The sequence below is a fragment of the Balaenoptera musculus genome, chromosome 15 (genome assembly GCF_009873245.2).
Source record: "Balaenoptera musculus isolate JJ_BM4_2016_0621 chromosome 15, mBalMus1.pri.v3, whole genome shotgun sequence".
NCBI lineage: Eukaryota > Metazoa > Chordata > Mammalia > Artiodactyla > Balaenopteridae > Balaenoptera > Balaenoptera musculus.
Genome location: NC_045799.1, coordinates 18733757 through 18748342, shown reverse-complemented (window position 1 = coordinate 18748342; position 14586 = coordinate 18733757). Strand labels below are relative to the sequence as shown.

The window sequence follows — 14586 nt, the reverse complement described above, 5'->3', positions numbered from 1 at the left end:
GCCCGTGTGCCTAGAGCCCGTGCTCCGCAACAAGAGAAGCCATCGCAATGAGAAGCCCGTGCACTGCAAGGAAGAGTAGCCCCCGCTCCTCCCAACTAGAGAAAGCCCGCACGCAGCAACGAAGACCCAACACAGCCAAAAATAATAAATAAATAAATAAATATAATTAAAAAAAAAAAATGCATCCTGATTCTGCTTTCTCACATGTCACCTGGGGGCTGTATCGGGAGCCTGACAACGCCCACGGCTCTGCCATCGCTCAAGTAGCAGACTTGTTCCCAAGTGCCCTGGATCCAGCCGGTCAACAGACATTTGTCTGCCCCTGGAGTTTTTGAAAATCTGAATTTATTGCATACACTTAAAAATCTGGGGATTCTATACAAATATCTGAATTTCCATCCTCTGTTGAAAAACAATCAGGGTATTGGGCAACACAGGCCCAAATTCCTCTATGGCATCAATTGGCTGTAGCTGGTAGCCGCTGCCCCTTTTAGTCAGGGCAAGAGGTTTCTAGTTGCCATCGGTCTTAAGTTTGTCTTAAATCTTAAATTTATTGCCTTAACTCTGGCCCGTGTCACTCATGTGTGTCACCTGCCTCACCCGCGAGGCATGCGAGTTTACGAACACTGCAATATATTGAATAAAAGGGCCCATGAGCCACTGAGGTCTCCCCAGAGGGACACATACCTGTTTCTTAGTTCTCCTTGGGCATGGCCATTCAGGTCGGGACACATGCCCACAGCTCTCTGTTTTTTCCATCACCGTGAAAAACATCCAGCACGGCTCTCTTCACCCAAGAGTCATCCCCCCAAAAAAGGACGGAGGCGGATGGGGCTTGATTTATTCTACGTAAACCCTTGGCACAGCTTTAAAACTCCTTTCTACACTTTTGCCCACTTGCATTGATGTCAAATTTACCAGGAAGTCATTAGCCGAATCGCCCATCTTCCTCCCCTGAAAACTGCGGCACTTCCTCCCTCCCGTGCCCTCCCCCTTGTCATCGCCCACGTCTGCTCCCCGGCAGCTGCTCCCGTGCACAATCCATGCTGGCCCGCAGGAGCCTTGAATCCATTCAGTGTCTCACGTCCCTCTGCCTGGTGCTGAGTCAGGAGAGGGCAACGTCCGGCAGATTCGGTAGTTCTGTGGGTCAGTCCTGTCCCCCAACCAGACTCTGAGGCCCCCAGCAGCAGGGTGGTGCCCGATGTGATCTGTGTCCGGAGCACAGCCCAGCCTGCGGCACAGCAGGACGGGCCGGAAGTCCCCAGGCAGTGTCCTAGGGCCCTGTGCCTTTGGGAGGCCAGTTCGCCAGCTCTCTGTCACAAGAGGGTCGAGCTGGCCATGGGCTGGGGCCCAATGAGGTGTGCCGGCTGCCCTTAGTCACAATGTGGGCGGGTGTGTGACGGAAACTCACTTGTCCCTGCAGAGACTTGGTCCCAGCTGCTCTTTCCTGTTTCCTCTGAACTCGGCTTCCAGGACGTGGCTGCCAGTAAGCCTTGGCCAGGGCACCCGCCAGCGGCTCCCAGCCACTGCTGCCTTGCACTCAGCTCCCCGCATCTGGCCTTCCTGTTGCCTGAGCTCCAGGTGGGACCATGACCCAAGCTGGCTCGTCCGCCAGGCCCATCTTCAGCCCACACTGCAGGTAGTCAGCCCACAGCCCCTGACTGAGGACCGTCTTGCAGGCCCCTTCCCAAGGCATGGGTGGTTTTGCCTCCTGGTCCTTAACCCACGTCGTGTGTCTCCCTCTGCCTGTGTCCTCCGAACACACGTCTTCCTGCCCTTTTTGGGTCCTTTCTCTAAAAATTGCTTCTCTATCGCTGGCAGCTTCACATCTGTCCTCTGGCTTCCTTCTCCTTTGCCCCAAATAGGACATGGCATGGAGGAGAGAGAGTGCAGGACAGGCGGTTCTGACTTTCCCTCTGAAGTGAAAGGATGCCCCGGGGGTTTGGAGGCGGAAACTTGAGACAGGCCCAAAGTCCAGCACTTCTTTGAAGTCTGTTTTATCTCAGAAGTAGATGTCACTCTTCTATACTAGTGTATGGTTCCTATTTATACAAAACCACGTTTGAATTAATATAAAAATATTTTAAATGACTTAGTTTTTGCACTGAATCTGTGAATACAATGGATGCTCCAGGACAGGAGTCTGCAAGCTTTTTCTGGAAAGGGCCACATAGCAAATATTTTCAGCTTTACAGGCCATGTGGTTCTGGAACAGCCATTCAAGCCCGCTGTGTGGGGTGGAGACAGCCCCGGACAGTAAGTAAAGGAACGTGGCTGTGCTCTAAGAAAACCTCGTGGTCTCTGAAATCTGAATTTGGTATGCTTTTCACGGGTCGTGAAATAGTATTCTTTTGACTTTTCCATTATTAAAAAATGTAAAAGCCCATTCTTGGCTTGTGGGCTGTACCAAACCAGGCGATGGGCTGTATGCTCTAGGAAGACTGTGAGGGGCCTGCGCTTTTGTAATCAGACGCCCCTCTAGGTTCCTGTCCTTCCACTCACAGGGCCACTGGAGGAGGTGACAACCACCTGGGCCTCGTCCTCGTCTGAGGAACACGTTTGGGATGAGATCATGGGCGTCGAGGCCTGGCACAGCAGGCCGCAGAGCAGGCAGCGGGAGGTGGTGCTGGGGACCCTTAGCGGACGTGGGGCTGGGCCTCGCAGGGGGAGGAAGGTCACCAGGGCCTGGTGGGTGCAGACGGCACCCTAGGGCGAGAGGCGAGCAGTTTTCACACTAAAAAGCCAGACCGAAGCTCTCGCAGTTGGGGTTTCTGGTCCTGCTTTCCAGGTCCTTACTCAAAGCTTCGGCTGAAATGAGGCTCTGGCCTTTGGAGATGGTCTGTTTGCAAGTTGCCTCTCAGCAAAAAAAAAAAAAAGAAAAAAAAAAGTACAGTTTGGGAATTCCCTGGCGGTCCAGTGGTCAGGACTCCTCGCTTTCACTGCCGAGGGCACGGGTTCAATCCCTGGTTGGGGAACTACCCGCAAGCCAAGTTGCCTCTCTCCTCTTAGCCTCAGAGGACTCCTCCCCTCCCCCCAAGCCCTTCTGGCTGAGCAGTTACACAACCCCCTGCCATCCTTCTTTTCCACCTTCTAAGGCTGGATGCTTCCCCTTGGACCCAGGCTGGGGAGTCCAAGCACCCAGACGCCATGACCGCCCCCAGGCTCGTACAGCAGGATGGGAAGGAAATACCTTCTTCCCTGGGTGACCTGGCTCCTCTGGCCTCAGGGCTGGCCACTGTAGCCAGGGGGCAGCACGGGCCAGACCAGTCCCTCTCCCCGTGCTCATCATCCCTGTTTACTGCTACTTTACAAAGCTGCACTGAGGGGCAGCCTCCTCCACGCCTCAGACCAGATGCCCACCCTGACTCCATTATTGGCCAGTTTATGGCTCTGGAATTGGTTTCTCTGTGTCCCCAGATCCCTTGCCATTTATCAGCTGGGTGATTGGGTGTTGCTTAGCCTCTCTGGGCCTCAGTTCTCTCATCTGTAAAATGGGTATAACCTCAGAGTTACTGTGGGGATTGGGAATATGGCCATAAAGCACAAGCCCCACTCAAAGAAGTTCCTAGTAAATGTGCATCATTACATTAAGGGACCGGAGAAAACAGGATGCCTGGTCCCTTAATGGTTTGAAATCTAGATAAACCAAAAACACCTTAGCATAATTACCTACCAGATATTGCATGGGATATACGTGTACCAAGAATATTAGTTTATCTGAAATTAAAATGTAACTGGGTGTCTTTTTTCCCCTAAATCTGGCAACCCTACCCCGACGGAGGCTACACAGACCCGGGAGCTGCCCTGTCCCCCAGCCCCACAATAGTCTCCTCACCCCTTTAGTTCACTCTGATCAACGGGCTTGCGTGGAAAGGCCCCTTCTTTCCTGTGTGTAGGGTCATAGGGACAGAGGCGGTCAGAAAACCTGTTTCCTGCAGGTGCTTTGAGTCCAACCCCAGATCTACTCTGTACTTGCCTCGGGGCTTGGAGCAAGATTCTCCTCACCCTTGATTCCCCTGCTACACCCCTAATTTAACTATCTTATCGTTCCGGGACTGGCAATCCTCACCTCACCAGCTATTTAAAAGGAGTAAAGGTATATGACTCAAATATAACAAGCAGTTGTACGCACTTGACATCGATCATTTCCATCAACCCCATCAACAACCCTACAGGTTCAAGTTATAATAATCCCTGTTCCACAGAGGAGGAAACTGAAGCTTAGAGAAGGTGGGAATGCTGCTCCTGCCTCCGCCAGGGGAACCGCAGCTCTTCCAGGGCCTCCACTCTCCTCCCCCCGCCCCCCATCCTAGTTGCTCCCTTTGTCCTTTTGACCTTGGGAGCTCGGACACCAGGACGGGCTTCCACAGCACCAACTTCAGTCATTTCCAAACGCACCGCGGGCAACACCTTCCTCGTACGAGCCGGTACTTTATTCATCCCTTTCCCTTATTTCCTATCTTACCCCACAGATACCCCGCTGAGCGTGGTCACAATGCCGGCCACTGGGTAGCACAAGCCGTGTGTCCTGAGGACCTGCCCTTGCGCTCCCGTCCCTCGGAGACTGGGTTTTGAGTAGCCACGGTCCAGAACCAAGGTGATAGTCACTGGGCTGGGTGAACCCCACTGCTGACCTGAGAAAGAGGTCCTTTTGTGGTTTCTAGACCAGGCAAATGAACAGTAATTCTTGCAAGAAACCATTTTAAGGTATAAATGAATAGAGCATAAAGTTTTCCAGAGGGTGTGACACAACTGTTCCATGTTTCCCGATGCCAATTTTCCCGAGTGTAATTCAGTCAGAGCTGGTCTCTGAGGCTGAGGGGGTCCCAGACTAAGTATCACAAAGGTTGGAGCGTCCTGGCCTCAGGCTGCTGGGGTTGGAGGGTTGTCTATCCCAGCTCTGTTCTCTGTGGTTGATGAGATAGCTTTGCAGCCTCTCCGTTGGCTTTCGTGAGGCAGACTGGACGCCAGAATCCCTCTACCCAGCAACCAAGATGCTCTGAGAACAAACGAGGTCACTTATGGTAAACACGCACGAAACATTAAAACACTAGCCCAACGTACATGACTAATTGTACTCTCCCACCCTCATACGAGGAGGTAGAATCTACTGGGGCAGGCTTGGAGGTCAAGAGTGAAACCAAGACTCTTTACTACTTATTCTTCTACCCAGAAGGAGGGCTCCCCAAGTCTAAAGATCTACAAAGCAAACTGTAGCAGAGGTCCGTAAGGCCTTCTGGAACCACGGCCCACCCATGCTCTAGGCTGTTCATCCACCACCTACTGGTACCAGCAAGGGACCCAGCAAGGGTGAGGCTGGTGGGGTTCCTGCTCAGCCTCACCGAGACTCTGGCACTTTCCTGCCAGCCTCGTTGGTAACTTCTGACACAGCTACCCAAAGCTAAGGATCACAAAGTTCTTAACGAGCTGTAAGAACTTTAGCTACTGAGGCATTTCTGTGTTTTGGGGCCTGTTCCAACCCACAGAGTTTCCCTCCTGAAGCCCCAGGTGTGTGACCTGAGGTGGGGCCTATGAAATGGGGCTTAAGAGAGTGGAGGCATCAGCTGCGAGCGTTCAGGCCCCAAGTCTGGGGAGCAGGTGCAGTGCTGCACCCCCTTCTACGGCATCTGTTTTAACTGGGTGCTCTGGTAGCTCAAGAGGTAAATCAAGCCAACCCTCATGAATGATATTTAACAAGCCCCCAACAGGGTGCCCGGCATAAACTGGGCACCTAGGAAAGACAGTGGATTCCTGTGTGCATATGATGCATTCATAAAAATGCCCAGGCAGCAAGAGATATCCAAGTGCCACTTAAGTCCTCAGATACAAATTTGACTTTTAAACTTTTTTTTTTAAAATCCAGGATCAAGACCACAGACAATTTATTATGTAAGACATGGGGTGAAGAATGATCAAGGAAAGTTATGGCTGTGAGTGACATGGAATTAGATGAAAAGGCTCAAGTTTGCTGAAGAGAGTTTAAATTTGGCTTTTGCTCTTGGAAACGTCAAAATAATCATAAGAAGCACTTATGCCTTACAGAGCAAATAATCCACAGAGTGTCATTTTCATTTTGCAAACAGGGACACAATAGCAGTCAAAGAGAAGCCTAAACACCCAGAGAGTTAACATACAGGTTCGATAAGATATAACACGGGATTCAGCATGCTGGTGGGTTTTTAAATCAAATCCATATTGAACCCTGTGACCTACTGTAGGTTCTAACTGGAACCTGGGGAAAGCAGCTTTTCCATACAAAACAACGACAACAAAGAAAACCCAGGCTCTGCTGGATGACTATAATACTCATTTGCAGTAAGGCTTTCAAGATACATGAATTTTTATAGCATTTGTATTTTAAGGATTTAGGGCAAATACAGTTTTTTTTCTACTTGATAAAAAGAAAATTAGTACTTAAAAGGTTCAAAAAATATATCAATTGAGTGATTTTTTTTTTACATAAATAAATTATATTGATTTTCAGGATTTAACAGCTGAAAAAACCTTTTCTGCTTCCACTGGAGGCAAAACTGAACAAAATGTTAGTTAAATAGAGAGAGCAGCATTTCTAAGAAATCTGTTGTCAGCATTAGAGATCACCTATGCTACAAAGATGTCATTAAATAGAATTTGTTCAATTACTGGATTCTTTCTTCTTATATGATCAGTTTATAGAATTTCTGATCTATAACTCTGATTCATAAAACTGGGACTCCAATTTTTGAAAATACAGCTGATTGAGTTTTTTTTTTTTTTCAGCCACGATTTAACAGACTTCTTTGAGATGCTCATTTTGACATTTACATAATTTATAATCCCAAATGTATAAAAGACAATGACAAAAGCATCATAAATAAATAATGCAAACTGAAATAGTTATGTCAAACTTTTGGACCTTCTGATAAATTATAGCAAAACTGTAACAGAAAAAGTAAAAAATACAGTAAATTGTGACAACAAAAGGTGAAACTGGTACTAGTAACACTTCCAACATTTCTGACGGTCCTGCACAGCCCTGTGCCCCTGGGGACTGAACCACGAGCTTCTTTCAAGTCTCAGAGTGTGAACTGTGGGTGAAAAGTGACACCATCAGAAGGGAGGGACCACCTGGGAGGGCAAAGGAAAGCAGGTGAGGGTTGCCGCGGGCCGGAGGGTTCTTCCCGGCCTGGGCAGCTGAGGAAGAAGGGGGAATAATGTTAATTTGCAACACGGTCTCCACTAAATTGACGCTTTGGGATCCGGGTCCGACTGTAAAATATAAACCGAGTAGAGAAAAATCTGGAGAGAAGAAAAAAAACTTTTCACAGTCGCATTCCAAGAGGTGGTACAAACCTCAAACCCTGGCGAGTCTAAGAGTGCTGAAGGACTGTTTGCTTTGCAGGCTCCAGAAAGAGCCTGACTCTTGGCGAAGGGGAGCGTGAAGTAAGGAGCCAGGAGGCCTGGCAGTGGCCGGAGCGGTCCCTAAGAGGCCTCGGCGGGGGCATCGCGAGTCACGTGCAGTCCTCCACCCCCATCGTCGCCGGCAACGGCTCAAGGTGTGTACAGCTCTCTCGTACTGAGAACCCCCCGGTAACTTGGGAGAGGGGGGATGCGTGTGTATCAAGTAATGCCCCATCGGTATTTCTTCTTGCTGCAGGTGCCTGAAAACCCACAAAGGTGTTACTACCAGTAAGGTTTTAGAAAGAAATGAACATACGTGGTTTCAACCATTAATTATATGCTTCTGCCTATCCTACTCGTTTAGTAATCATGATAAAACTGGGAAATATTTTAACTAAAAAATATGCACCAGCACTTCTTTCTCTGTGCTTTTTGGTTCCCCATCACATTCTTCCCATTCAGCACAGCTCACGGAAAAAAGAGCTGCTCTCTGCCTCTCCTTCGGCCCTTCTTCACTGGTAAATCCCTAGACGGCTTTCCTTTGCCATTTTTCCTCCTCAAATAAGTGGGAAACTTGGAAGAGAAGGGGGCAGGGCGTGTCCCCACGTCTGCACTAACTACGATTGCTGGAATGAACGACTGGGTAACGGAGTGAGGATTCTGCGCCTCCTACACTAGGTCAACGACACTTAGCTGATGACGTGGCAAGACCCTGTGACTATTAACATCTGTTACCATAGTTCTCAGACGGGAAATCAGGTAGGTAATAGTACTTATGGAAACACAGGTTCTTATGACAGTGAAGTGAGGGAAGTAACAAACCTTGATGGGATAAGAAACTTACAAGTCATAAGAATTTCTTCAATGAAAAAGTTCTAATTGGTGACACTGTTAGAGTCTTGGGGGCCCCCTTCGCCGGCCTGTGCTGCGTGTCCTCTCTCTGGGGGCGCGGGGGCCCTGGATTCGGGGCGGCTCTGGGCGCTGCCCGGCTCTCTCTCCAACCCGGGTACAGGCTCTGGGCTGGGGTCCAGGTTGTCCCCTTTTGTTTTCTTCCTCATCCTCTTCTGGCTCTCCAGACCTACTATTTCCGAGTGTCTGGCCTGCTGCATGGCCGGCAGAGCCATGCCCATGCCGGGGGAGACAAACATGGATGGGTAAATGAGTCCGGGGGACACTCCTGGGATGAGAAACGGGTTAAAAGCCACAGGACTACTCGTAGTTATTGCGGGTTCGGCCTGATCGGAAAATGGACTAGGACCGGGCTTGTCTTCAGCTGACGTGTCCGTTTTGACATCGCGGCCGCTGGGCTGGTCTTCTGCAGTCTTTTCAGCCGCCGACGTGCCACTCTTCGTTGTGCTTGACAAAGGCGCTGGCACAGCCGAGGCGCAGGTGGTGGCCATGGGGGTGCTGAGGAGCCCCCCGACCCCAAACATCTGGGGCATGGCGGCCATGCCCGGCAGCACCATGGGCAGCATGCTCAACGTGCTCTTGACCTCCTCGCCCGTGGGCATCGCTGCAAAGCTGGCCGGGAACCCCACCAGCCCCGTGAGGGGGATGCTGGGCATGTTTCTCATGTTCTGAAGTCCGACCAGGTCCATCCCGGCGATCAGGCCGTTCATGAACAGAGGCCCCATCCCGGAGGGGGAGTCCGCCACGAGGGCGGGAGCCTTCAGGAGCTCGCTCCGGGGCCGCCTGCCCCTCCGGCGGGGGCCTGAGTCTCGGAGAACAGGCTCAGGAAGGGTGTGATTGAACTTGTTTTCCGGGAGAAACCCCTGAAAAAGGACAGAGAGACACAAGATGCTGAAGGTTACTGGATGGCGGGTGAGCAGCTGGGGGCTCCTCACCGGCCCTGCCTGTCCGCCTGCCCACCCCGAGCTGCCCAGCTCTGCGCCCCAAGGGCCTCTCCCTCGAGGCTGAGAGCCTGAAACCACCGAGCCGCTTCCAATGTGCTCACGGCAGAGGGGCGCCCACCCTGCGGAGAGGCTGCTGGAGCACTGGGAGCTGGAACCAGCCAGAGACCTCAAGTCTTAGTCGAGACTTTTTTTATCGAGGGATAACTGACGTAATATTACAGTAGTTTCACGTGTAAAATGTAAAAACAACAAAAAAGGACAACTTCATGAGTTTCCGTGTCATCCTTGCACAGGGCTGTGCCAGTCTTCTCTGCTTCACCCTGACTTGAGCGCATGTGCTGCCGAGGCTGGCAGTCGAGACCTGTGGGGCTGCGAGCCCTCGGCCAGACCCCACAGTCGCCTCCCTCCTGACACAGGACGGTTTTTAACTGAAGCCACAAAGCAGGGCAGGAGGATGGGGCTTGGGAGCAGGAAGATCTCAGTCCTGACCTAAACCCCCAGCTGTGGGGTGAGAAAGGACAATGGTACCTAAGTCAGATCCTTAGAAGATGCCTGCCACAGGTCTCTGCTTAAGAAGCAGTCACAGCGGCAGGTGAGTGGGCGACACGGGTCAAGCTCTCAGTGGGCTGCGTGCACACGTGTGCACATCTGCCCCGACATGAGGACTGGCTCAGACGCGCTGCTCCTCTCGGTAGTGAGGGTCTCAGCAGTGAGGGAAACTGGCCGTCGGAGGTGCTAACGAAGGGGGTGGTGATAACGGAAGAGCGGCAGGGCTCTCTGCTCTTTTTGGTGGCAACACGAAATAAGCATCTGCCCTGGGTCGGGCGCTGGGCGACGGGCTCCGTGTGTCGGATCTCAACTCGTCATCATGCCCACCCTACGAGTCGCTACTACTGTTACAGCCATTTTACAGGGAGTTCAGAGATTCATACACATGCGAAAAATGTGCACTTGAATGTTCCCAAGTCCCCAGGAATAATGCTATTTTTGAGGTCTTATATTTGTCCTTTGAAGAATTTCCCAAAGAATAGTAAAGAAAAACCAGGTCATCATGGGCAAAAAGCTTTACGATGGTGAACTTTGTTCGAGGAGAAAAGTCTTCTCAAAAGGCCTTGGTTTAGAAAAGCAGAAGAGGGAATTTCCTGGCAATCCAGTGGCTGGGACTCTGCACTTTCACTGCCGAGGGCCTGGGTTTGATCCCTGGTTGGGAATGAAGATCCCACAAGCCGTGCAGCGTGGCCAAAAAAAGAAAAGCAGAAGAGGGAGAAACCTCTGGAACCGTCGTGTTTAGTCACCTTTCTCTGTCACAAATCGAGAAGGGCAGGATTTGCCCCCCAGGGCACAGTTGGTGACTGACAGAGGCAGCAAGAGCCCAGGCCCTGTGGGCCCAGCCCAGCTGACTCTCACACGTGACCAGCCACCTGCACTTTGAAAGCCGGTTTGTCCTCAGCTGCGCTTGGGTCTGGGGATGCTGCCTGGGGAGCAATTCCCGCCCGGCCCCTGCCTCTAAGAGAGACGGTTGGATGCGATGGATGGAGCCAGGCTAAAAGTGTCATTTCTCACTGGTCTATCCTGAGCCCATCGGCGCAGATTGCCTCATTCTGGAGAGACCACAGCCTCAGGCCCCTGCTGGGAAGCCCACCTCAGCCCAGGGCCTGGCCATGGTAACCACCACTCGACTAACAGGCTTTCCAAGACCTGTTCCCTGTAGCCCAGCCACAGCCGGGAGCCAGGGGGAGGTCCCAGCTGTGTCTTTTCCCTTTATACTCCCAAAGGCTCATCCTCACCCTCCTCGTTACTCTCCAGTGGGAGGGCCTGTTCAATCTTGGAAGTCTTTCTGTTGGGAAGAAAAGAAACTTCGAACTTGATGAATAATGCCTCCATCTTCTTTTCAAACAATCTGCTATATATAAAGCAGACGTTCTTTAACATGCTTTATTTTGAGCTCAACAGGGCATCTGGAGCTGGAGAGCTCACTTCGGGCAACCTGCATCCTGCAGGACCTTTGGTCCCTGTGCCCTTGCTCAGCAAGTTCAAGTCGCACTCCTCAGGTACCAGGATGTCCCCACCCTTGTTGGGAACCACTGACATAGGCAACGCTGGGCCCTTTCAGAACCGGGAACTTGCCCAGAAGGCCCAGGCTGGCTGCCTGGCCCCCTTCAGAGTGGGGGAGCAGCAGAAAGGCCCGGGGGAGGAGAACAGAGCTTCACCCCCAGCACAGCGAGCTGAGCTGCAGAGGAAGTCGGCTCCACCTCTTCCTGCGGGCACGAGCGTCACCCCAGCCAGCCCACGGCTGCCCACCCCGGGCCGATGCCCCTCCCAGCAGCTCGGCGACCACACACCGCGGGCAAGGTGGGCTTTGGCAGCTCTCCTTCCTGGTAGTTACACCCTGGGAACAGACCTGCTCCTCTTCCTGGGGAGGCGGCGGGGGGAGGGCAAGGAGAGGCAGACAAGAAGGGGCAGACGCTCAGCAACGCTGCAGGCGTGGATGACCGCACGGGCACTCCAACCCTAGAACATCTTTCTTCACCAATACACGACAGCATTTATTCCAAAGCCTGCGCGTTCCAGCTCTAAAACTTCACTCCTGGGCGGAGGCAGAGAAGGAGGTGGTGACCAAAACCTCCTTACTCCTCCCAGGAAGGTGAGTAGGCTCGGCCAACAAACATTCCCTGAGTGGAAAGAGGCCTAACAACCAAACTCAGTATGAGGACCCTGGTTTAAAAATCCTAAAAACAAAACAAAACAAAACAAAAACTAGCCCTGAAAGACACTTCTGGGACAAGTGGGGTAATCGGAATATGGGCTAGCTACAAGATATTACTAATAATGACGTGTGTGATGGTGGTAAGAGTGATGGGGGAAAACATTCTCAGGAGACACATGCTGAAGTATTTAGGGGTGACATGTCATCTCTGCAATTTACTGTCAAATGGCTCAGCAAGAAACAAGCAAAAAAAACCCCCCACTACGCACAAGTATGTAAAACAAACATAACTTCACATATAAAATAAGAGGCATGTGCGTGTGCGTACACACATTTAATGATAAGCAACCACTATGTACTGGGCGGGCATCTTTTTTTTTTTTTTGGCTGTGCCGGGTCTTTAGTTGCAGAATGCGGGATCTTCATTGCGGCGCTTGGGCTTCTCTCTAGTTGTGGCGTATGGGCTCCAGGGCACATGGGTTCTATAGTTTGTGGCACGTGGGTTCAGTAGTTGTAGCGCATGGGCTTAGTTGCCCTGTGGCATGTGGGATCTTAGTTCCCCGACCAGAGATCGAACCCGGTCCCCTGCATTGCAGGACAGATTCTTTACCACTGGGACACCAAGGAAGTCCCCCAGGGGGCATTCTTAAAGCCGAGTCCCGCGGCCTGACCGCAGCCCGTGTGATGCTGTGTGTGTGGCTTGGCGGCACACACAGCAGAAGAGGCTAAAGGCAGGAAGAAGTTCCTTGCGGGATCTGAATGTGTTTCTATAAGAAATGGTAAGGTGTCTAGGGGACGGACACAGAGCGCAGCACGCCCCAGAGGCTCCGGTCCCAGGAGGGGCCTCGGGAAGGCCGAGCAGTCCCGAGGACCAGGCAGATGCGTGCTTTCTGTTCAGGCCTTACTGCAGGCAAAGGACCCCAAGGCAGGGCCTGAGTTCATTTAACAAAGGAGGGAAAGCACATCTCTGGTAAGAGGCTGGCTCGTAAGGACAGCTCAGAAATGAGTTTTCTGGCAGGGGGTCAGCGTTTGCAGGGGAGTGATGAATGTTAATTTCCAGAGAACATGAGGGAAATTGTTAGACGTGTAGAAAGAAATGAGAAAGTCGAGGGGGAAACCACGTCCTTAAACCAAGAGGTCAGAGACTCCACCAAGTAAGGACTGGGGTTCTCTCCTGACAAAAGGAGAGCGAGGGGAGGCCGCGAGTGGGGCCGAGAGAGACAGAGGGATGAGAACCGATGCGGAATCAGTCTGTACAGCACGTGCGGGTCTAAGGTGTGAGTTCCCGAGGATAAAGCAAGAGAGGGGGGCAAAGGGCAGCTTTTCCAACGCGACAACCCTTCTAACAAGCAGTGGGCCCCAGCCATCCTCCCCGGCGGCCACGGCAGCGTGTGGGGATGAGCGAGGGCAGTGTCTGTCGGGCTGCTGGAGGAGTGACCCTCCAGGCGACCAAACTAGAAACAAGCTCCTTGGGAACTTTAACGAGCAGGAAATGACTAGGGTGGGTGGTCTCTTGGAATTAAAAAAAGAAACGGCATCCAGGAAATCCCCCTAAGAAGGGAATTCATACCCAGGAAAGCCGTAGCTGGCAGAGCGCTAAGGAAGGCGGTCAGGAGAGCCTGCGAGTTCAGAGGACAACCCAGGGAGGGCAGAGCCCCACGAGGATCCTCAGAAGCGCCCTATTTGGGCAGAGCGCACTTTGAGGAGGTTAAAGGCACATTTGTGTATCATTTGCCCAAGCTCAACACATTTTCAGGTTGAAATGTTACCGCCCCCTAGAGGTTACGAGTTTTCTATTCCAAATTTGTACTCATCTGTAAACTATAATTAACTCAGATTCATTCCACTACAAGTATCTGCAGATGTCTTTGAAGTCGTTTCCAGGCTCATGATTCTATAATAGGAAAAGGGCATTGCTTGGAGTCAGCTGTTTTTCATTGCCAGGGAGGATGGAATAGGAGGAAATGTCTTAAATGGTAGCCAGAAAAACTTTGATTGGAAAATGAAAATTTCCAGTAATGAAGTTCGTTAAACACTGGAAACAGACTCCTGATAAGGGTTAAAAGGTATTTTTCCCTGAACTGTCTAAAATGGGCGGGGGGGGGGGGGAGGCGGGGGGAGCGGGTTGGGAATCAGGCTTTGGGAATGGTTTAAGTTCAGACTTAACCCAAAAGTTTCGGAGGTAAAGGTTGAAAACAAACGACCACGGAGGTCATGCTGCTGGTGAAAACACCCCAACACCACTTATCACTGCTTATCAACCTTCTGTGTAGCTCCTGGTGCCCCTGGTAAGGTCGCCTGGCTACCGCCTTCCCTGCTGGGGATTTGTCTCTGAGTCTGTAAGGCCGGGCTCCACCGCGATATCCGTGTTCCTTACCCTCAGGCCTGGCTCCTTGGGGACGGCAGGAACCCTCTCTTCCCCACTCAGGGAGCTGACGTCTAATTTTCCAGTATCCTTACAGCGTGGTCTCCTCTGCTTGGGTTTGTCTGAAAAATTCTAGGAGGTAAATGGAAACCAACATTACAAAACATTCTGCCACAGATTCTTCTGATGAGGGTGGTTCTCTCTCAGCTGGTTTTGCTATTTTCTCGCTCATGGCCCTCTGCACAGGACCCGTCAGGTTAGGCTGAAGGGAACAGCCCCTT

At 51.6% G+C, this 14586-nt stretch overlaps 1 protein-coding gene across 1 annotated transcript in view; it reads right to left on the bottom strand.

The window, feature by feature from the left end:
- Window positions 1-6736: 6736 nt before the first annotated feature.
- The window catches only part of CHD6 (chromodomain helicase DNA binding protein 6), a 205449-nt gene continuing 197599 nt past the window's right edge, over window positions 6737-14586 (bottom strand). The window contains 2 exon segments of the mRNA XM_036825224.1: window positions 6737-9152; window positions 14318-14437. Of these exon segments, the coding sequence (XP_036681119.1) occupies window positions 8256-9152; window positions 14318-14437 (1017 nt within the window). The 3' untranslated portion in view covers window positions 6737-8255.